Source organism: Diabrotica virgifera, chromosome 7 (genome assembly GCF_917563875.1).
Source record: "Diabrotica virgifera virgifera chromosome 7, PGI_DIABVI_V3a".
NCBI lineage: Eukaryota > Metazoa > Arthropoda > Insecta > Coleoptera > Chrysomelidae > Diabrotica > Diabrotica virgifera.
In genome coordinates, this window is record NC_065449.1 from 162,625,881 (window position 1) to 162,648,641 (window position 22,761).

Below are 22,761 nucleotides of genomic sequence, written 5' to 3' on the forward strand. Positions count from 1 at the left end.
GGTATGAATACTGTTTACGCTATATTAATTATGTAATACAAATCTGTTCACATCTTTTAACTGTTAGCAACGCAAGCAAAATTTTAATGTGTATGTCGATCCATGAAAGAATTGCTGACCCCATTATTACTCTGATAATAAATACCTCGATAAATTTTTGTGTTTTGACTGAAATATGAATCTTAACTTAATTGTCGAATGAAGATATTTGAGTTCAATAGACGTCATTGTATTAATTTGTAGGTCTTAGCGTTTTGGTAAAAATTTCGTAAATTATTTTCGGATTAAATTTCACAATAAATTTTGTGCATGATCTGAGCCATCAACCTATATGTACATATAATTAAAGTATCTGAAATAATTTTAGTTATTAAAGTTATTAAAAATTTTAAATTAACATATTCATTGTTGTTCTGAAGCTATTTCCTTGTGGCATTTTTATATTTGTCGTTGTCAAAATACAAAATATTACTCTAGTAATACATTGTTACTCTAGTAATATTTATTTTGATGACACCCGACTTCGACAGGGCGTCGAAACGTTAATGAAATAATTTTTTTTAGTAAAATTGTGGCTTATTTCTCATTAAAAATAATTAATTATATCATATTTATTTTTCCCTTAAACGGACGCCTGCCTTAAACGGACAGATTATGCGGATCAACTACTGTCCATCCAAGGGAGAGTTCACTTTATAATAGAATAATTGTATCTAATTATTAAAAGTTTTTTGCTTTAAACGTGTGCAGAAATACATCATATTAACAGAGCTCGGCAAATTCTTAATTTTCTCCCTGTCTTATCCCATTGCCAGCTTCAATTGGGTCAGTTAGTTCTTTATCTACTTTTACTCTGATCGTGTTGTTCTGATAGATATTTTCGATCGTTTTAATTATTCCTAGAGGTACCTCTCTTGCGTACAATAAATGGATAACGTCTTTTAATTTGACTCTGTCAAATTCCTTTTTAAAATCGACGAAACATAAGTATGCCGGTTTGTTGTATTCTACTGATTTCTCTTGAATCTGCCTCATTATAAATATAGCGTCGGTACATGATCTTCCCGACCTAAAACCTTGTTGTTCTTCTGCTAATCTTATAATTGTATTCAGTGTGTTTGTTATCACTTAGTGTTGTGTTTAATAAATTAATTCCTCTGTAATTCTCCGGGGGTCCGAATTACAGACTCATATTCATTCACAGAATTATGTTCATTAATAGCTGTAATTGACTAATGCATAGTTTTAATTATTGTAACAATTATTATTACAGTTAAACTATATAATATTAATGATATTTTATATATAGAATTAAGCCTTTTAACCAATTAACCAATTAAACCAATTAACCAATTTCGATTTCCAATGCGAAAATGACATGTAATGAGAAATCAAGAACGTTACCGCCTTCTCCAACGGATTTTTCAAGGGAAGGTAAGTGGTAAAAGAGGACGTGGTAAAAGTGGTAAACTTTACGAACGTGGTATAACATGACTACCACTGAACTGTCCCGCGCTGCGGTAAACAAAGTCAAGATAGCCATGATGATCGCCAACATCCGGAACGGGTAGGCACTTTAAAAAGAAGACATTCTTATTGGAACGCTAGATACCAATGAATTCCACTGCCAAGTGTGAGACTCTAAGATAACAGATCACGCTCAAACTACGAGGTAAATTTGGCAGAAGAGACGCTGTGACTTCCAAAAACATGACAACATCGCTGGAAGTGACAACGCGACTTGAACTACCCTATTTACAGAAGCCACAACGTATTATGTCCGCTTCCGTATATACCTATATATATACAACATTTATTATGGTAAATCCTTTCCCCTCAATATGTAGATCTATCGTAGCACCCCCCCTCTTATCAAATATGCAATTTTTAAAAAATAATCCCAAGTAGAAAAGGTGGAAGCCAGACAGCCTCTTCTGTATACCGGAAGTCACAACTTAACGTGCATCAATATATATATATATATATATATATATATATATATATATATATATATATATATATATATATATATATATATAATCAAATTCCCTTCTACCTTTTACTAGGCATATATGATCGGTTATTAGAATATCCCTGTTATATATCCCTATAGAATATCCCTATTCCAATAAGCGGGTTCGACTGTATTTTAAATACGAATCCCGCGATATTTCGCGAGATGAACATCAGACCGAAAAACTGAAAAATACACTTATTCAGTATTTTTGAAAAATCTATCGAATGGCATCAAACACGACCCCCCACGAGGGTGGGGTGGGGGGTTACTTTAAAATCTTAAATGAGATCTTCCATTTTTTTTATTACAGATTTGGATTCCTTACTTAAAAATAAGTAACTTTTATTCAGGACATTTTTTCGAATTATGGATAGATGGCGCTATAATCTAAAAAAATAATTGTTGGAAATGGAAAATTAAATTAAAAATGGAAAGTCCCAACTTAAATGGAAAATCTTTATTTAACTTTTTTTGGTTTTAAGACCTACTCTTCACAACCCAATAGGTTCCCATAACGCTCGAGTGACTGCACATTTAGCATACTTTGCTCCGCTACCATAAGGTAACATCTAAACTACAGGGTATTCCCTGGCTCTTAATATATGCTGATAATCTAGTGTTAGTAAGAAGTAGTGAAAGCGACTTAAAACAAAGACTGAAACAGTGGGGCCAACCTCTTGAGAAAAAAGGTTTATTTAGTAGGACAAAAACAGAATATTTGGAATGTTCATTGAAAGATGGAGTTACTACAAATAAAATATCTTTCGATGGTGAAATGATTATGAAAAGTAAAAGTTTTAAGTATCTAGGATCGGTATTACAGAGTAATGGTGAGGTAGATGGAGATGCATGCTGTAGAATTTTAGTTGGATGGATGAAGTGGAAGGAAGTCTAAAAAATCGAATGAAGCTGAAGAGAAAATTCTATAAAACAGCAAGAAGACCAGCTATGATGTACGGAATTGAATGTTGGCCAGTTAAAAAAAAGAGAGAAACAGCGAAAGGGAAGCAGCGAATGCGAAAAAGATAAAATTAATAATGAGTATGTTAGGAGCAGTCTAGGGGTGCCACCAGTTGATGCCAAAATGAGAGAACTTATGTTGAGATGGTTTGATCATGTTTAAAGCCCTAACGTCTAACGTTGATCACCCAATACGAAGAATTGCTAATCTGCGAGTTCCTGGAAGTAGGAGAGGAAGGCCAAATAAGATTTGGGGGGCGCCAGACAGGACGTTTCGTTAAAGATGATTGATATTTATAGGACCCAAGGTATAAACTTATAGAGAAATCTAATTATACTGAATTCGCTCTGCAGAGACACAACTATCCAGTGACGATGCTAATTTCTTTTTTGGGAAATTAGGTTGCTGGAAATTACTAGACTATTAATAGTAAAGACATAAATAACATAAACCTTACACCAATCAATAATAATTAATTTACACCATTATAACATTGATATGTATTGATAACAAATGAGAAAATTCTCACAATAAAACACTGAAAAACGTTTGTTTTCTATACTTCCACAAAATTTATTACAACTATGTTATTACTACAGCTGTTTCGGCAAAGTGCCTTTCTCAAGTGATATATTTTACAATGTGTTTGCCTTTTTAAGTCTTTAACTGAAGAGGTTGAGGAGTGGGGAGCTGTTTGTCTCAAGTTGGTCATTCAGAATTATATCTGTATTTTTCAATTTATTAATTTCCATTGATTCTAAAAGTGATAGCTTAAGGCCTTTATTTTGAATATGTAGAATTTGAAACTCTTCATTGAAAGAATGATTATGATCTAGAAGGTGAAGTGCGTATGTAGAAGTGTCTGTTTTTCTATTGTTGAAAGCCCTTTTGTGTTCTGCTATCCGTTTGTCAAAAGTTCTGCCAGTTTGACCGATGTAAGTTTTCGGACAGTCACCACAAGTTAGTTTGTACACACCACTCTGTAGTTGCTTTCTCTTTCGGCTTTTATTGTTTTTAATATGTTTGCTTAAGTTGTTGTTAGTTCTGAAAGCTGGTGTTATTCCTTTCTTTTTTATGTATCTGGCTATTTTTGTTGTTATTTTGCCAGTATATGTGAGAGAGCAGAAGGTACTGGGTTCTTTCTGTGGTGGTGGATACACTAATTTCAAGGCTTTCTTATGGAGTTTTTGGTTTAAAATGTTGTTAACTGTTTGTTCGTTATAGCCATTGTTTACTGCTATTTGTCTAATGATATTTAGTTCTGTCTCGAAGTTATTTTTTGTCATAGGAATTTCTGTCAATCTATGTATCATGCTATGGTAGGCTGCTAATTTGTGTTGTGTAGGATGGGATGATGAATTGTGTATAGTTGTGTCAGTATGGGTAGGTTTATGATATACGGAGAACTCATGTTTGTTGTGTAGTCTGGTAATCGTTACATCTAGAAAGTTTATGGAATTATTGTGTTCTGTTTCTATTGTGAACTCAATATTACTATGAAGTGAATTAATGTATGATAGAAAATGGTCAAGTTGTCTGTTAGTTCCTGTAAAGCAGACTAGTATGTCATCCACGTATCTCCACCAATATAAGAACTGTTTAAATACGGGGTGTTTAGAAATTGTCACCGACGAAAAGGCACTTTGCCGAAACAGCTGTAGTAATAACATAGTTGTAATAAATTTTGTGGAAGTATAGAAAACAAACGTTTTTCAGTGTTTTATTGTGAGATGAAATGAACTTCCATCAAGTAACGGTCGAATCCATCAATTATTTAATAAGAAAATTATTTATTGTTCAAAATAAAAATATTTTGTAGTAATAAATTCCACAAAATTTTATGGATTTAGTATACACTCCCACTATTTCCAATAATTCTTCTTTTTTTAGTGAAAGATTAAGTTGATTTGAGCAGTTAATAGTGTGAGTTAGGAATTTTTGTGCTGTATGTTTCCTATTCCGAATGTGTCATTGAATATCGGCAGAGCAAATTCAGTATATCAAAGAGAATAATGATGATGACTAATCTTCGAAAGACACCATCCAGTCCGCTCTGGATGGTGTCGCATGCGCTCTCCATCGCATTTACTATACTACTCTAATCAATTCTAAGGTTTCGTTCTCACTGCTTCCTTCTGCTCCCTCCTCTCTTTCTCTTTTATAACCCCTGCAATCATATCATTCATCATCTCATCATCATCTTTGGCTCGACAATCCTCCGTGGATTCTGGCCTGCTCCAAGATTTGTCGCCATTCTGTTCGATTTCTGGCAACCTGTTGCCATCTTGTGATTTTTAATACTCCGAAGTCGATCTTAACTCGATCCAACCATCTAATTCGCGGTCGGCCTCTTCTTTTCCTTCCTACAGATATTCCTGTGGTTAACTTTTTACCGATCGTGTTGTCAGGCATTCCTATTATGTGTCCAGTCCATCTGAGGGGCTGTGTTTTAATGAAAGTTGCGACATCTGGTTCATTAAAGAGTTGGTATAATAATTCTAAGATTTACGCCACTGCCCTTGATCGTTTATAGCTCCAAATTATTTACGGTCGAATATTTCCAAAAGTCATTCATTCTCCTGCGTTAGGGTCCATGTTTCTGCTGCATAAATGTGGACCATCCTCAACAGTGTTTTTATATACTAACTTTAGTTCGTCTTTGGATGTTTGTTCAGTAGAATTGTTTTTGGAGTCCATATTATGCTCTATTTGTAAAGTTTATTCGTCTTTTAATTTCTTGGCTTATTTGTTAGCGGTAGTCACCACCGAGCCAAGCGATGTGAAGTTGTCAACAGGTTCAAAGATATGACTTTCAAAGACGGTTTCCTGTTCCTCGTTTGCTATAGGATCCTTAGTAACCAGCATGTATTTGGTTGATGACTAAACACCGTTTCCAAGGCTACGAAATATTGTACATCTGGCTTGCTACGCCCCATTATATTCAATGTAATTACCGCGCTAAGATTTGTATCGATAGCCTGGTTCCAAGGGACTGCAGTCCCTTGTGTAATCTAATGGTAATTAGTTTTTGTCATTATACAAGCAAAATTCTGTAGTTTTCTTAAAATTAGGTTATACAATATCGCAACCTTGTAATTTGTAAAACATAGTTTACTAAGAATGTCACATATTTTAACACTAAAAATTATTAAGGGGAAAGGTGCAAAATGTCGCCTGTCAAAATTGTCAATGTGTTTTAAATGTATTCATTTTTTCGAATCCTGAGAAAACTGATAAGCTTTTTGAAAATTTTAAACGCAGAAAGAAATATTGCGTTATTACCGAGGGCCGAGAGTCCATTAGAATAAACAAAAAGTGTCTTTGAATGAAATATTAAAAAATCACACTAAATTTTCTCTTTTATTTTCACCCCTGTAACTTACAGAATACTTAAGTTACTTAAAATAAACATTACAGAAGTTGTTAGGGATTTTCGGCCCTCAATAATAATGTAATTTTTCATTCTGCATTTAAATTTTTCAAAAATATTCATTGGTTTTCTCAGGATTCGAAAAAAATTAACACATTGAAAATTTTGACAGGCGACATTTTGCGCCTTTCCCCTTAAGAATTGAAGTAAAATACAAATGATTTATTAATAGGTAGAATTATTATTGTTTCAGGACTCCATGTTATTGAAATCCGTATCAGCCACTGAGAGAGTTAAGTTATGGGACAAATTTACAGGACCCGTAGATCAAGACTCAATCAAATTACAGTTTTTTAGGAAGATACATAGAAAAAATCCACCGTTTAGGATAAAAACGAAATTACCACCTAGAAATACCGTTAATGTACCAGATATGGTGAAGTATCATTACAGAAAACCTGTTCACCTTCTTCCTCGTCTTCGAGATGTTTTACGATTAGAATATGTTGAAAATAGACGAAAACATAATGACATTGATGAAAGTATAGTTAAAGAAGATAACACAGAGGTTATCGAAGATGGTATCAAGGAGGAGTTTAATCATGACGAATTAGATGAAGTAGTTAATTGTGATATTAGGAATAGACATTATGAAAACAGTTCTAGTAATAATATCTCTGATTGGACGGCTGTGAATGGTTTTATAAAAAATGAGAATTTGAACGGGGGATTTTTCGAAAAAGACCTTATCAAAAAAGAGCATAATTTCGTTAGTGATATGATATCTGGACTGACATCAGAAAGTAAGTCTATTTATTTTTGCATTTCTATTGTAAAGTGACTTTGTAGCCCACAGTACATCGTCCTTTTTTTTTGAAAATGATTACAAAAGTCTTAAAAATGGTTTTAACTGCTTCGTTTGAGCTAGTCTACCACTTTCTAAAAAGTTTCAGAGTGCAGGTTGGACGCGTTTCCGCACGCCCCACGCCTAAACCTGTAGCTCTAGCGCGGTTAGGTTTTATTATTGGAAAACTATAATTTTTAATTTTAATCAAAAGATTATACGTTGAAATAAAATAAATTATTTTTGTCGGACAAAGATCGTCGAGTCCGACAACCGCAAGATGTCACTCTAGCGCGGTACAGTTTTGTTATTACAAAACTTTTAATTTTCAATTGAAAGTTCTTATAATTAATTACTAAAGATTGTCGATTTCGTGTCCGACAAATTTACAGCCTCGTTTCATTAGTCCGACAACGTAAATGTTATCTATGACACGTTATGTTTTACATGCGATTACAAAAGTCATGATTTTAATTTTAACATTGTTCAAGGATTGTTTTTAACACGGAAACAGATTTGCAACAATGTCGTAAAACGACTATATGTCAAAAATCCTTCGATGACACAGGTAATGTAAACAAAACAATATTAAAGGTGGTGGGGTGTATTTTGCTGGTGAGTTAAATTATCTGTTTTGATGAAAAACATGGCTAGTTGTTAAACTACCTAACTTTTTTATTATCGAACATAAGCGAATGAATCAAAAACAGAATGTTGAGAAAACATGAGGCTATAGTTAGGTTTTAATTTCAATATTTTATAAATGCTAGAATATTCCACAGGGGATGCAAACTTTAAGAAAAAACACAGTTTGATTCGTATACCCCGTATACAATGAAAATTTAACTGTTTAGTAACAATATTATTATAACGATATTGTCAAGGAATAAGGCTATAACATATTAAAAAAATAATTTAAATCGGACAACAGGTTTAGGAGATATGACATCAAAAATGATCCATTTTTAAGGTGGCCGGTTAATTTTGGCCCAGATTGTAATTTAAATAAATTTTAAGTTCACTCAAATAAATAATCACAGGCCCACAGTGTTTTTGGTGCCAAAGTGTTTAGAGCTGATTTTAGGTATATTTGGGATGCTGATTCAGAATATGGCTTTAGTTTTGCCCTATCAGCTCTAGTTTTCAAGATAACGTAGGTCATGCCAGCTTTTATGCATTAAAATACGAATATGCTTATATGGATATACTAAATTGAAATAATCACACAATTAGAAAATACGTATATTTTAAGCCATTTATTTACATAACTACAATAAAACACTTTGTACAATGAAACATATATACAATAATTAGTTTTGAGAAAAAAACTAACAAAATAGAAAAAAAACTTTACTTGACGTAACGAAAGCTTCGCTTGCATGAGTTCATGGAATGAACTTTTAAACAATCTCTCTTCAAACTACAGCAAAAATCTGTCATCATATGGGTGTCCCATCTTCCTTAGTAGCTGTTCTCCATGGTTTTTATGTCTTGGTGAAATCTCTTACCTTGCTCCTCATTTGTGTCATCTAAGTTTTCAGGGAAACGGTCCAGGTGGCTGTGAAGATAGTGGACTTTGATGCTCATATTACATCCAACTGATTGGAAGTTATTCAGCAAACGGTTTACCAGCTAAGCATAGTTTTCACTTGTGTGATTTCACAGAAAATGTTTCATAATGTCCACAAATGAAAGCCAAGCTTTTTTCTCTGCCTCATTCATTGACCCCACAAAAGCCGGATCCTTTTTAAGAAGTCTGATCTGTGGTCCATCAAAGATTCCAGAAAGTTTTAGACAGATAGCAGCACTAATAGTGATTTTGAAGCACCTAGTATTTTATTAGGTGAAGGCTGAATGGGTTTACAGGTGGTAAATGCATTTTAAAAGTTTGAAAATACTTTCCAAGCTGTTTTATTTCCTTATAAAATAGTAATGTAACGGCATTAAAGTTATATTTCTTGCATAAATAAGGCGTAATACAGTGAGAACCACAAATATACTGAGGAAGAAGTTTAATTAACAATGTATATTCCTTTGAATAGCATATTCTTAATTATCTCGAATATTAAAACTACTAATTTCGGAATGGGCCATATCCATAAAACTAGAGCTGATACAATAAAACAGAATCCATATTTCGATTTATCGCCCCTAATATAGTAAAAATCAGCTTAAAGATTCACGGCACCAAAACAAAAATTTTTTTCTGTATGCCTATGTAATCGATTACTGCCACTTACATTCAATCTCGGTTAATTTGATTAATAATCGCGGCAAGTAAAGTACAATTCTTCTTTCAGTACAATAAAGTGTTACTTTACTGCCGCAAATGAGTACAATAATAAATGACTTTAGAGACGGTTGGCGATAAAAAAATGACGCAAGCTTATAAAAAGCGAAATTCTTTTTAAACAGTTATAGTCTACTTGTACCTTTGTCGGTATCGTCACAAATCACCTACCTCTAGTCCACAGAGAACGGCAGTTCTCACCAGTGGCGCACAACACCCCTACAAGCGACACTATATATACACGAAATTTTCGATTTTCTAAACCTGACTGAATTGAAAATTGGGCCACATCCCATCTTAAAGAATAGGAAAAGACTCGTCCATCCATATCTCATATCTCCATTTTGGTCCAAGGGTGTGGATTTTACGGCCCTTCCCATTTAGAGTCTGTTTTTCGTTCTCGTCCCCAAAACTCCCAAAAATTTCAAAAACTTAAGCCCGACCTTTGCGGCTTCTGATAGCACAGATCATTACCTTTCCAACGCATGTTTAATTTTGAAAATCGGTTATACCATTCAAAAGTTATCGAGCTCAGAAGTATGACTCAATTTTTATTTAAAAAAGGGAAAATGTTTGTGGATATGTATGTATGTATGTATGTATGTATGTATGTGTGTGGAAAAGTTACACCGATCTGAATTTTTTTTTTCTGTGTTTCAAGAGGGTGTGAGGGCCGATTCAGAACCGGTCTAATTTTTGACTTCTGACTACCGGTAAGCCAGCTAGAGGACTAGATAGATACAAAATAGCATATTTTTTGGGCGTATATATCTTGGGTTCAAGGAGAGACAGGAAAACCGCAAATACACCAAATTAATAGGGATGAGTTAAGATTTCAAACGGTGCTTAAGCGATCAACCTGAGACATACACACTGCTCACCATAGCCGAAAAACTGAAAAATTAAACGTTGAAAATTTTGGTTTTTCGACAATTACTCAAAATTTCAACCTACGAATTGCGCCAATAACTGAGCGTTTGTAGGAGGACTCAGGACGCGTCTAACGGTGTATATCTCATATCTGGGAAAATTCGAATTTTTTAGTTATAGGCTTCATAAGTATAATCAAATCTATTTCTTATGGGAAAAACCGTTTTTCAAGCTAAATAATTCCTGTAATACGTTCAGTTATCATACTTGATCTTGGATGCATCAGATACTACTTGTCAATACGTTTTAAACTCATATTTAATGATCAACATCAGTTCAGCCGTTCAGAAGTTATAGAGCTCCAAAAGTATAATTAGTCCAGGAACTGAAACTTTTCACTTCGCAATTTTTACAGAATGGATCGATTTGCTTGAAAATTTGAGAATAAGTAGTGGAGAGTCTAAGGATCAAAATCTGTATGATTCCGAAAAACGCTTTTACCATGGGGTGGTTGCCACCCCGTCTCGAGGGTGGAAATTTTTTATTATATTTTGACCGCAAATGTTGGTAAAAACATTAATTGTAAGCAAAAAATGTTTTATATTTTTTTGATAAAATTAATAGTTTTCGATTTATTGGTTATCGAAATTTAGTTTATATCGAAAAAATCAATGTTATTAATCAATCATGGTTTATGTACTTGTAGTGGTTACGATGCTAGTTTGATTGGGCAATCCGAGTTCATTTGCCGGCCATAATTACATAATTATTAGGATGGCTGGGATATGAACTCGGATTGTCTTATCACTGGTGTCGTAAGTTCTAGATCATTTGGGAGAGATTGCGACCAAGGTTCTCGTTCTCAAAACTACCAAAAATTTCAAAAATATTAGTTCGACCTTTGCGGCTTCTGCTAGTACTGATCATTACCTTTCCAACGCACATCTAATTTTGAAAATTACCAGAGAACGACAGTTCTCGCCAGTGGCGCACAACCCCTACATGCGACACTATATATTATATACACGAAATTTTCGATTTTCTAAACCTGACTGAATTGAAAATTGAGCCAAATCCCATCTTAAAGTTTAGGAAAAGACTCCTAGATCCATATATTACTTCTTCATTTTGGTCCAAGGCTGTGGATTTTACGGCTTTTCCTATTTATGGTCTGTTTTTCGTTCTCGTCCCCAAAACTCCCAAAAATTTCAAAAACTTAAGTTCGGCCTTTGCGGCTTCTGATAGCATAGATCATGACCTTTCCAACGCATGTTTAATTTTGAAAATCGGTTATACCGTTTAAAAGTTAGCGAGCTCAGAATTAGAACTCAATTTTTATTTAAAAAGGGGAAAATGTTTGTGGATATGTACATATGTATGTATGTATGTATGTATGTATGTGGAAAAGTTGCACCGATCTGAATTTTTTTTCTGTGTTTCAAGAGGGTGTGAGGGCCGATTCAGAACCGGTGTAATTTTTGACTTCTGACTACCCGTAAGCCAGCTATAGGGCTAGGTAGATACAAAATGGCAAATTTTTTGGGCGTATATATCTTAGGTTCAAGGAGAGACAGGAAAATCGCAAATAAACCACATCAATAGGGTTGAGTTAGGTTTTCAAACGTTGCCTAAGCGATCAAGCTCAGACGTACACACGGCTCAGTATAGCCAAAAAATTGAAAAACTAAACTTTGAAAATTTTGGTTTTTCGACAATTACTCAAAATTTCAACCTACGAATTGCGCCAATAACTGAGCGTTTGTAGAAGGACTCTAGGCTAATCTAACGTTGTTTACCTCATATCCGGGAAAATTAGAAATTTTAAGTTATACGCTTCATAAGTATGATCAAATCTATTTCCTATGGGGAAAAACAGTTCAAGCTCAATAATTTCTGTAACAACTTTAGTTTTCATACTTGAACTCAGATGCATCAGATACTACTTGTCAATACGTTTCAAACTCATGTTTAGTGATCAAAATCGGTTAAGCCGTTTAGAAGTCTTAAGTTAGAAATGTATAATCCAATTAACTATTATTCCCGAAATGGTTTATGTAGTTGTAGTGGTTACGACGCTAAATTTGATCTGTAACGGATAATCTGAGTTCATTTACCGGCCATCCCAATATTTTTATTTATTCTATTTCGACTAGAAAAAAAATCTAGTATACATTCGATGGTCACTAGATCATTTGGGAGATAATGCGACAAAGGTGACCATTTATAAAGCTTGACGTGTAATCGAGAAAAATTGCATTCAACTTCATACATTTAATTTGTATATAACTTGAAAAACTCCTGATACAAGAATAAAAAACCGCTAAACGCCGTAAAAATGAGTGGCGCATACAATATTCCAGCTACAAAAGATCTGATATGAAAATTACGTGGCGCGAGAATGTATTTTCATTTTGATGCAAAACAAAATTCTAGTTTTATTTTAAAAGATTTTTCCATAATATTTGCTAAATTTGAAGTAAACGCGCCACAAAAGAGTAAATTTGATACAGTTTGAATTTTGAAACTCTTTTGTGGCGCGTTTACTTCAAATTTAGCAAATATTATGGAAAAATCTTTTAAAATAAAACTGGAATTTTGTTTTGCATCGAAATGAAAATACATTCTCGCGCCACGTAATTTTCATATCAGATCTTTTGTAGCTGGAATATTGTATGCGCCACTCATTTTTACGGCGTTTAGCGGTTTTTTATTCTTGTCTAGTTTACAGTAGTAATTAGTCTATGTTTACATTTGGTTTCTTTACATTTTCTGACATTCTAGACGTCAATCAGTGTTGCCAATCGGCGGATAATTATCCGATTTGCGTACCTTTTTTAGAGTTGTCGTATCTTCTTCGTATATTTAAATAAATCGGATATTTTCGGATATTTTTCAGTGTATCTACCATCGACTAAAACTTTCTCATCCATATATTCCCAACACCAACAACACATTAATTTTGTTTGGTTCCGCCCAAATTTTTATAAATATGTAGTCTATACTGGATTAAGGTTAGTGACATCCGATACTTTTCATCTTTTGACAAAAGGGACATGTGCCGATTCTTTTGTTTAGAATTTAACTGCACAAGTGCATCCACTTAAGGCATACTAATACAATTCAAATTTCAAAAACCGTCTGCCGTCCGATGTTATTGTTTTGATGAGTATTAGTTCGATGAGTATGAGTTTATTGCCGTCCGATGAGTTTTTAGTTTTGTCTTTAAATTTATGAAAGCTAATTCACGCATGATTTAGTTTTATTTTCATTTTATGTAGTGCAGTGCTTAAGTAACTCAGGACTCGATAAAAATAATGCATTTTAAAAGCATTGACCAGAAATTTTGAGCCTATGCTATTAATGTAGCTGTAGTTTATTTTGTATTGATTTATTTATTGTTTATTTTTCCAGTACCTAGTTTTAGGTAGTTATTACGTTTTAATAAAATAATATTTAAAAGTGTTTTTTTTACTTAAATAATTATAATAAATTAATATAACGATCCAAATAATGAAATATTTAGATTTATTTATTTATTTAGAATTTAACACTTACGATAATACAAAATACGAATAATATAATAATAGTAACTAAATAGTATTTACATGAATTAGGTAATAATCAGCTAGGATACGAGATTTTCATCTATAAACGAAAATTTTTAAACCGTGAAATAGAGAATCCAGTAGATTAAAGGGCCGGTTGTTCCAACGCTAATCAGAAATGGAATCAACTGATCATTATCAAATATTTAATTACTGTCAATGTCAACTTTGATTGGGTTGCTGAAAACATAATTGATTACAATTATGAGATTAATTAATCAATTATGTTAATAAGGGAGCGTTCAAGTATTACGTAACGCAGGTTGGGGGGGGGGGGTCAAAAATCTTCAAAAATCGCGTTACGTAATACTTGAACGCTCCCTAATTGTTACGTTAATTGATAATTAATAATTAATTAATCAATCAATTATGTTAATTATCATAATGATAATTGATTACAATCAACTGATTGGCGTACGAACAACGGATTTTGTTATTTGATGGTTGTTAAGGGGACTAAAAGAATAACATTGGCAACATTGATTTTAATAACAGAATAATTTTTGACCTAGCGTACCTTTTCGTGACAAATCGGATATTTTTCGAGCGATCATCGGATAATCTAGAGAAATGCGATTGGCAACACTGACGTCAATAGACATAAAAGTAAACAGTACAACAAGTGAAGGGTCCAGGACTGTATTAGCTCAATGTACCCGTGTGTGGTAGCGTGGCCGTTACGGTATAAAAAATTTTGAAATTAATTTGTCGGACTGCCATAGTAACCTGCCATAATTAATATATTTACGTTGTCGTGTCGGACTAAAGAAACGAGGCTGTAAATTTGTCGGACAAGAAATCGACAATCTTTAGTTTGTAATAACAAAACTATACCGCGCTAAAGTGACATCTTGCGCGGACTCAACGATCGCGCCCTCTTTTTTGTCGGACAAACATAATTTATTTTATTTTAACGTTTACTCTTTTGATTAAAATTAAAAATTATAGTTTTGCAATAACAAAAAAAACATAAGCGCGCTATAGCTACAGGTTTAGGAGTGGGACGTGCGGAAACGTGTCCGGGCGCATATGAAATGCCTCCCTAAGAAGGGTTTCTATAGGGATTCTTTGATATTTTGAAATATACAGGTAGTTTGCTCTTGAGCAGTTGAGGTAGTTGACAAAATTTGATATCTGATGATTGCATATTAGGTTTTAGACTATGCAGAGCACTTTATAAAGAATGACTTTTTTTCGTAAAATTGATATTAAAAAGTTTCCCATATGGTTCCAAGTTACGCAGACACCCTGTATTATTCGAAAGTTAACCGAAGAATACGAAAATTGGGGACTCACAATTAATTTAAACAAAACGGACTATATTAGAATAAAGGACGAAGAAAGAGACCGACAACTCTCGATTAGAGATATAAAAAAATACGAAGAAATTAAATACCTAAGGACAGTGATAGAGAAGGAAGGAATATCGAAACGGGACATCCAGACAGATAAAAATACAACAGGGCCGAAATGGGATACAAACACTAAACTCGTTACTTTGGTCTTCTAAAATTAGTTTACGAATAAAAATGACAATCTACAAGTCGGTTGTAGAACCAATTTTGACGTACGAATCTCAATGTTGGCGAATGACAATGCAAGAGAAGAAAGAACTGGAAATAGTAGAAACGTACTATCTAAGAAGAACGTGTCGGATATCCAGAATTGATCACATCCCAATTGAAGAAATTTGCTATTAATTTCTTCATTTCTTTTACTTTTTCATTAATTTGTACATGTATTCTATAAAAAAAATGGAATGAATATTAGTACTATTTTCTCTATAATTATTTTATTCTTCCACTTTTATGTAGCTTTATTTTTAGTGTGGCATGGCATTAACAAGTTGTATACGATTATTAAATAATCATATAATAAATTAAATAACTTTTATGAGCAATATTTTTAATTGTCTACCACTTTTGTGGGGAGTGTCCACGGATTTTTACCAAATTTTAGTATACCGGGTGGGCCAATGAAAACAGTTCACCACGATATTTGGCAATATTTATCAGATTTTAAGGAAATGAGGAAACAGGTTGATTTTTGTTCTAAGGGGGACACATTTTTACGATACATACATCTGTCATTTGTCAACCCTCTCTCTTCTACTTCCCCAACCCCCTGTTTTTAAATAAAGAATTTACCATGTTGGGCACATCATTAGAAAGGCATTTATATGGAGTATTCAGCCCTAACGACATGGACACTATTTTGAACGTCTAATTAATTAATTCTAATAAATTAAGATATTAATTTAGGTAAATTATGTAATATATCATAACTTCTAATTTATTTTTGAATTTACACTTTTGAATGTGACAGAAAAAATGACATATTAACAAACCATAGGCGATACTTTTCAGTTTTAAGAGGTGTTGTACTTTAAATGAATTAAGATTTTTTGGCAAAGACGGTACACTTATCGAAAAAAAAGTCGTGGACAATTGTTATGTCTGAATACTCCATGTAAATGCCTTTCTAATGATGTGCCGCACATTGTATATTCCCTATTTAAAAACAAGGGGTTGGGGAAGTGGAAGGGAGGGGGTTGACAAATGACGTATGTATCGTAAAAATGTATCCCCCATGGAACAAAAATCGACCTGTACTCATTTTCTTAAAATATAATAAATATGTAGATACTGCCAAAAATCGAGGTGAACCGTTTTTATTAGCCCGCCCTGTATTATTGTGCCTTAAAAATTTATCTATAGCTATTTTTTAGTCCTCTAGGTGACCTTAGGTCTGAGATACGCCCCTCAAAATGGTCAAAAATACCCCTTTTTACGCTATATATGAAGAGCTATATCTCATTTTTCTTGTTATAATGTCAACTTCTTGATGAAATAATTTGCAAAACCCTAAAAGATACGTTGTATTTTATAGGTTAAGAAGAATGAAAAGAAAACTAATAAATTTTATGCTTTTTTATTGTCAAATGCAAGGGTTATTAAATACCTTTCAAACGAGCACTTGTAAATTAAATTCCTTGTAGTAGATTCGAAGGTACAGCTATTTAAAAATAACCAATTTTTTGAAAATTGCACTTTTTGTCCTTTGTAAACTGTAAACTGAAAGTACTTTTGCCTAACATTATTAAATTGTCGAAAAATTTAGGTGAAGGTATTTCTATCTCTATACAACAATCTCTACGTATTGAATTTCTTGGCCCGAGCCTTTAACTATTCTTTTTGACTGCCTAAAAATTATTCTTTTTTCTTCATAAGTAGGCCAACACACGTTGTCGTTGATTTCTTCAACTCATCTGTTTGATTATTCTGCAGTACTTAAATTCAACGAATTATAAAAATAGATAAAAAAAACCTTAATTTTAACATATACCTCAAAACTTTACCTTTATACTCAGGAACCAAAGTTATGACAGTTTTAATTTTAACTTTAATTTGATCTATCGAATACGTCCATTCTTTAATTAACGCAGTGACGCATTGTTTGTCGCTTTATATTGCCAGCACTACTAGCGCACACGTATTTGATACGTCAGGTTAAAAAAACTGCCATAACTATGGTCCTAGAGCACCTACAGCTTTGATTTAAGTGTTAAAATTTATGTTTTTTATCTACTTTAATAACTCGTTGAATTTAAATATTACAGAATAATAAAACATATTAGGGAAATCATTAAAGACAACGTATGTTGGCTTACATATGAAGCGAAATGGTAAATTTTTAAAGGCTCGGGCCAAGAAATCCAATAATAGGGCAGTCAATGAGGGTATGTGGCTCCGAATTCTATCCTACTGTATCGATTTACGTGATATTTTCACAGTAAGTAGGGAATGGCCCAAGAAACAAAGTCTACCCTATACCGATGTGTGCTTTTGTCTTGGAGGCGGTTCCCAGCCCTTCTCGGGGGTGGAAAATTTTTTGCTAAAATAACTACGGAAGTTGCTAGAGAACCTAATACTAAGCAAAAACTGTAATTTTTTTTCGAAAACTCGATACTTTTTGAGTTATTCCTGGTTGAAAATTGGCCATTTTCATTGAAACATAACACCTTTTCAAACGGTTTTTTGCGAATACCTTAAAAACTATACATCTAACTAAAAAAACTATATAAAACATTTTTGTAGCTTATAAAATAACAAAGAGATTCTTTCCTTTATGAATCTTCTAGTTATAACACAAAAAGAGATATGGTAAGTGAAAAAAACTTGTTTTCTTGGTGCATGCTCAAATCAGTGTATTTAACTTGAAATAACAGAGAAACGGTCGATTTTAGGTGTATAATGCTACCTATTTGTTGATTTTTCTAGTGACTTTCTTTTATGTGAATCTATCTTTTTAGTTTACTCCACCCAGTGGCGTAGCTAGGGCGGGGCGGGGGGGCGTTCCGCCCCGGGTGTCACCCCTTCAGGGGTGACACCCGAGAGACCCGATCACAAAAGAATAAATCGTTAATTTGTGACTTTACTCACGTATCAATCTAAAGTTCGATGTTACTTTGTGAACACACGAAACCACAGTGTAAAGAGGGACAGTAGAACTTCTCTCCGAAAAATTGGAAGTAAAATCGTAAAAAGAAGTAAAGAAGTAAGAAGTAAAAAAGGCGCTTTGCACCACTCTCGCATTGCTGGTCGCGTAGAAACGTACAGGTTAACAGGGAAAACCCGCATCCACCACTGGTGAATTACCAATACTTCTTCAATTACCAGTACTACCTGCCGGTAGTACTTCTTGAGATCAAAGTGCCTACATACAAGAAATTATACTGTTCCTCTTTATACTGTGACGAAACCAAGAGAAGTCGAGGTCAAAGAGGCATTTCTTGGATTTTTTCCGTTAATAGGAAAAAAGCAGTTAATCTAAGTTGATCTAAGTAGGTAACGAAATTCTCAAGAAGCTTGAAATTGATGGTGTAGAAATATTATGAAGTGCCGTTCACAGGGATACGATAATGCAGCTGTTATGAGCGGCGTACATGGAGGAATACAAGCTATTATTAAAGCAAAAATCAAAAAGGTCATTTTCTTCGGATCTATTGATCATTTAATTAATTAATGTGGCCAGCACTCTTTTGCACAAAACACATCTTGTGTAACATTTTTCAGAACAACTGTAGAAGCAATTTTTAAGTTTTTTTAATGTTTAATGTTTCCATTAGCTGCTAGGAAGTGCTTATTAAACGCAGCAAAACATCTGTTAAGCGACTTTTCACAACGCGTCGGAGTTCTCAGTCACTGCGCACTATGCTGGCTGCAGTTAAAGTATTGGCAGAACATTTTTATAGTGTTGTTGCTTCAATTTACAAATTCTCTCATCAACAAGAAAATTTATACACCAGAGGTGCTGCACATAACCTCATGCCCGCTTTGTGTAATTAAAGGCATTGATCAATCACGACCAAAATAGGGGCACTTCGTCTTTATATTGAAGAAAAACGAAATCATATCAATATATCAATACCAGTATATCAGTATATTAATACATAGATTTTGCCATGACAAAATATGAGGACGACGACATTTCCACCTAAAAACTAATTCGACGTAGAAAACGAGTGGATGGTAAGTCAGCTACCTATATAGGACTTACACTTCGAGCAGAACTTCAAAGAGATAATAATATTATGTTGGAATGTTTTGACATTCAATGTTGAACTCGAAACCAGATCAGTCCATTAATATGGCTTCATTGTTCGAGGCTGTGCAGACACACACTTTGCTTTTCCACGAACAGTGAACAGTTGAAATTAGCTGTTTCAACATTTTGTGACTTTTACCATGAAGAGGTATCAGAAAAAGACCTCCTGCTAGAAATACCAAGGCTCAGAAGACTTTTACAAGCAGCCAATATTACAGTATCTAAATGGTTAGCTGTAGACTTTTTAAAATTCATTGTAGTATGGGATTTTATGGAATCTCTCCCAAACTTGGTCGCCTTAAAATTCTTTATGACCATTTTTGCATCGGTTGCTTCATGTGAGAGAAGTTTTGGGAAGCTCAAATCAATCAAGAATTACTTGCGAGAAACAATGACGTCAACAAGGCTAAATAACCTCGGTTTATTAACTATCGAACGGAGCGGTTAATGTTAGGAGAATGGAGCGGTCAATGTTAGGAATAACAATGCGAGACAAAATCAAAAACGAAGAAATCAGGAGAAGAACAAAGGTGACTGACGTCATCGAAAGGATAGCCAGGTTGAAGTGGAGATGGGCAGGACACATAGCCAGAACGACAGATGGGCGATGGACGAAGAGGTTACTGGAATGGAGGTCAAGAGAAGACAAGAGAAGCGTCGGTTGACCGCCTACAAGATGGACTGACGACTTAAGAAAGCTAAAAAAAACTGGATCAGAGCGGCGCAGGATAGATGGGGTTGGAAATGAGGGGAGGATGCCTATGTTCAGCACTGGACTTTTGAGGCTGGATGATGATAACTATCGAACATGAAGCAACACAAAACATAAATATAGAAAATGTAATTTCAGAGTTTGTCGCTAGTAAAGCTAAAAAAATATTTTAATTCATTCACATAGTGTAAACCAAAAAAGTAAATAAACTGTTATATAGAACTGCCGGGAACTAGATGGTGGTAGCTCAAGATAGGGAGACATGGAGAAACTTAAAAGAGGCCTATGTTCAGCAGTGGACGATAGCGGTTAAACGATGATGATGATGATATACTATTTACTGCAGTTTCGTTAACTATAATTCTTAATTTTTTCATTATTCAAAACATACGTTTATCGGATTTTCGTTGATTTTAACAATCTTTATTTTTAGGATTTGGGGTGACACCATCGATTACCGCCCCGGGTGTCACCCACGCTAGCTACGCCACTGACTCCACCTAATTTAAAAACAAAGCATAGAAGGATTTTAATTTGCAAATACTCGTTTGAAAGGTATTTAAAACCCCTTTCATTTGCCGGTTTCTACATTTTTTCCTCGTTTAGTTTAAATTTTTTTAAGTTTTTTTTTAACCTATAAAATACAATATACCTTTTAGGGTTTTGCAAATTATGTTATCAAAAAGTTGAGATTATGACAAGAAAAATGAGACCTTGTGCAATAAAATCGGTCCACTGCACTGGGCTCAGAAATATAGCCCTTCAAATAAAGCGTAAAAAAGGCTATTTTAAACCTTTTTGTGGGGCATATCAGGCCCAAGGTCACCTAAAGGGCTAAAAAAATAACGAGGACACTTTTTAAGGTACTGATTAGGCATTGATTATAAAACGTATGAACACTGCCGTCACTTTTTAGTGACACATGCGTCGACAGTGGTGCATCAAACTTTCCACTTATAGACGGGATAAATAAATTAAAAGCTACCCTCCCTCACTCCCAGAATTCAATTTTTTCATTGCTTTTAAGTTGTATGTGATTAAAAAATAAGACTCAGCGTAAATTTAACTCCCCACCCCCTTTCCCCACCATCAAAACTTCATTTTTCGTTTTTATTTTTTTAGGTGGAATGCAATCAATTTTAAAATTTCACAAAATTCACATAGTCCATTAAAATGTTACATTTAGGTTGCATTTCTTAGAGGAGTCAATTTTATTTTTTTAATGTGTAGGGGGGTTCAGTAGAAGCTTAAGTTTAAGTTTTTGGGGTCGCCACCCTTGTTCCCCGGCCGCCACATTGGAAAAAGGGGTGCATAGGGCTTTCTCGCTGTATCTTCTAAACTAGCAATCCTACAGAAAATTTAATTACATATATAATGTAGCAAATTAAATTTTCTACAGTTTTATACCTATTACTTCTTATCGTCAAGTGACCAACAAAAAAGTTATAAATAAAAATATGAGAAAATTTTGTAAGAAGTTTCCTTGTGGAGGTTATAACTTTTTTTTCGTTCATTTCACAATAAAATAACATCATAGCGATTTTGTAGAGGATTTTTCAATGAACAATTTTCGCTATAAAGTTGTTTAATTTTATTTATTATCTAGGTTTTACAGCGCTCCAATCTTGACCAGATTCTCGAATTCTCATAGGAATACAATAAAAAAAATACTTTTCTATCTATATATTAGTCGAGCGGCAGCAATCGTTATGCCGACCACGAAAATCAAATTTAAGGTGAATGACGAATTTTGGTCTATTTTTATGTTTTCGAGGTCGCTGAATCCGAATATGAAGTTTATTTTTATCTAGATTGGGTGGAACATGTTCAAAAATCAAATTTTATACAAAAATGCCGAAAATCAATTTTGATGATTTTTCAAATTTACCTCACTGTATCTTTGGTCGCTGTAAATATTTCCTTTTGAAAATTTTACTGTTTAATCTCTGAAATATGTAGATAACAATGGGATTTGTCTTAAATCTTTAAACACATTAAAAAAGGAGTTGTTAGTTTTTAAACATGTTGTCATCATATTTCGTTAGTTTCATGTTTACTTAAAAAGTTGAGTGACAAACTTTTTAGTTTATAATTTTAACCAACACAACAATAAAATATAATTCATGAAGAAGTTTTTTGGAAAATTTTAAGTCAAAATATACAAAAGGAAAAAAGTTATGTTACTTCATAAACAAGCGGTACACCCCAAAAAACGCTTATATCTCGAGATCCTGACCACGGTGTGGTGAATGGCTAATTTTGATCATACTTTATGAACAGGCGAATTTGTCCTCAAACAACTTCTTGGGCCGTTTCTATATATGCTTAGGGTTATAAGTTTTATAGTGGGGAGAAAGGTAAAAACAGATTAATAATAGCATAGGAATGTTAAAATCATAATAAATTGTATGAATAAAAAATATATTATATAGATAGAAAAGTAAGCCTAACTTTTGTTTTTATTATATCCCTATGAGCATTCGAG

The 22,761-nt window shown here is 33.6% G+C and overlaps 1 protein-coding gene across 1 annotated transcript in view; it reads left to right on the forward strand.

Annotated features, from left to right (window-relative positions):
* Positions 1-22,761, forward strand: part of LOC114335423 (PHD finger protein 12) — a 150,911-nt gene that overhangs the window by 62,534 nt on the left and 65,616 nt on the right. Inside the window, exon 5 of the mRNA XM_028285663.2 lies at positions 6,602-7,151. Within this exon, the coding sequence (XP_028141464.1) occupies positions 6,602-7,151 (550 nt within the window). The remainder of the gene's footprint in view (positions 1-6,601; positions 7,152-22,761) is intronic.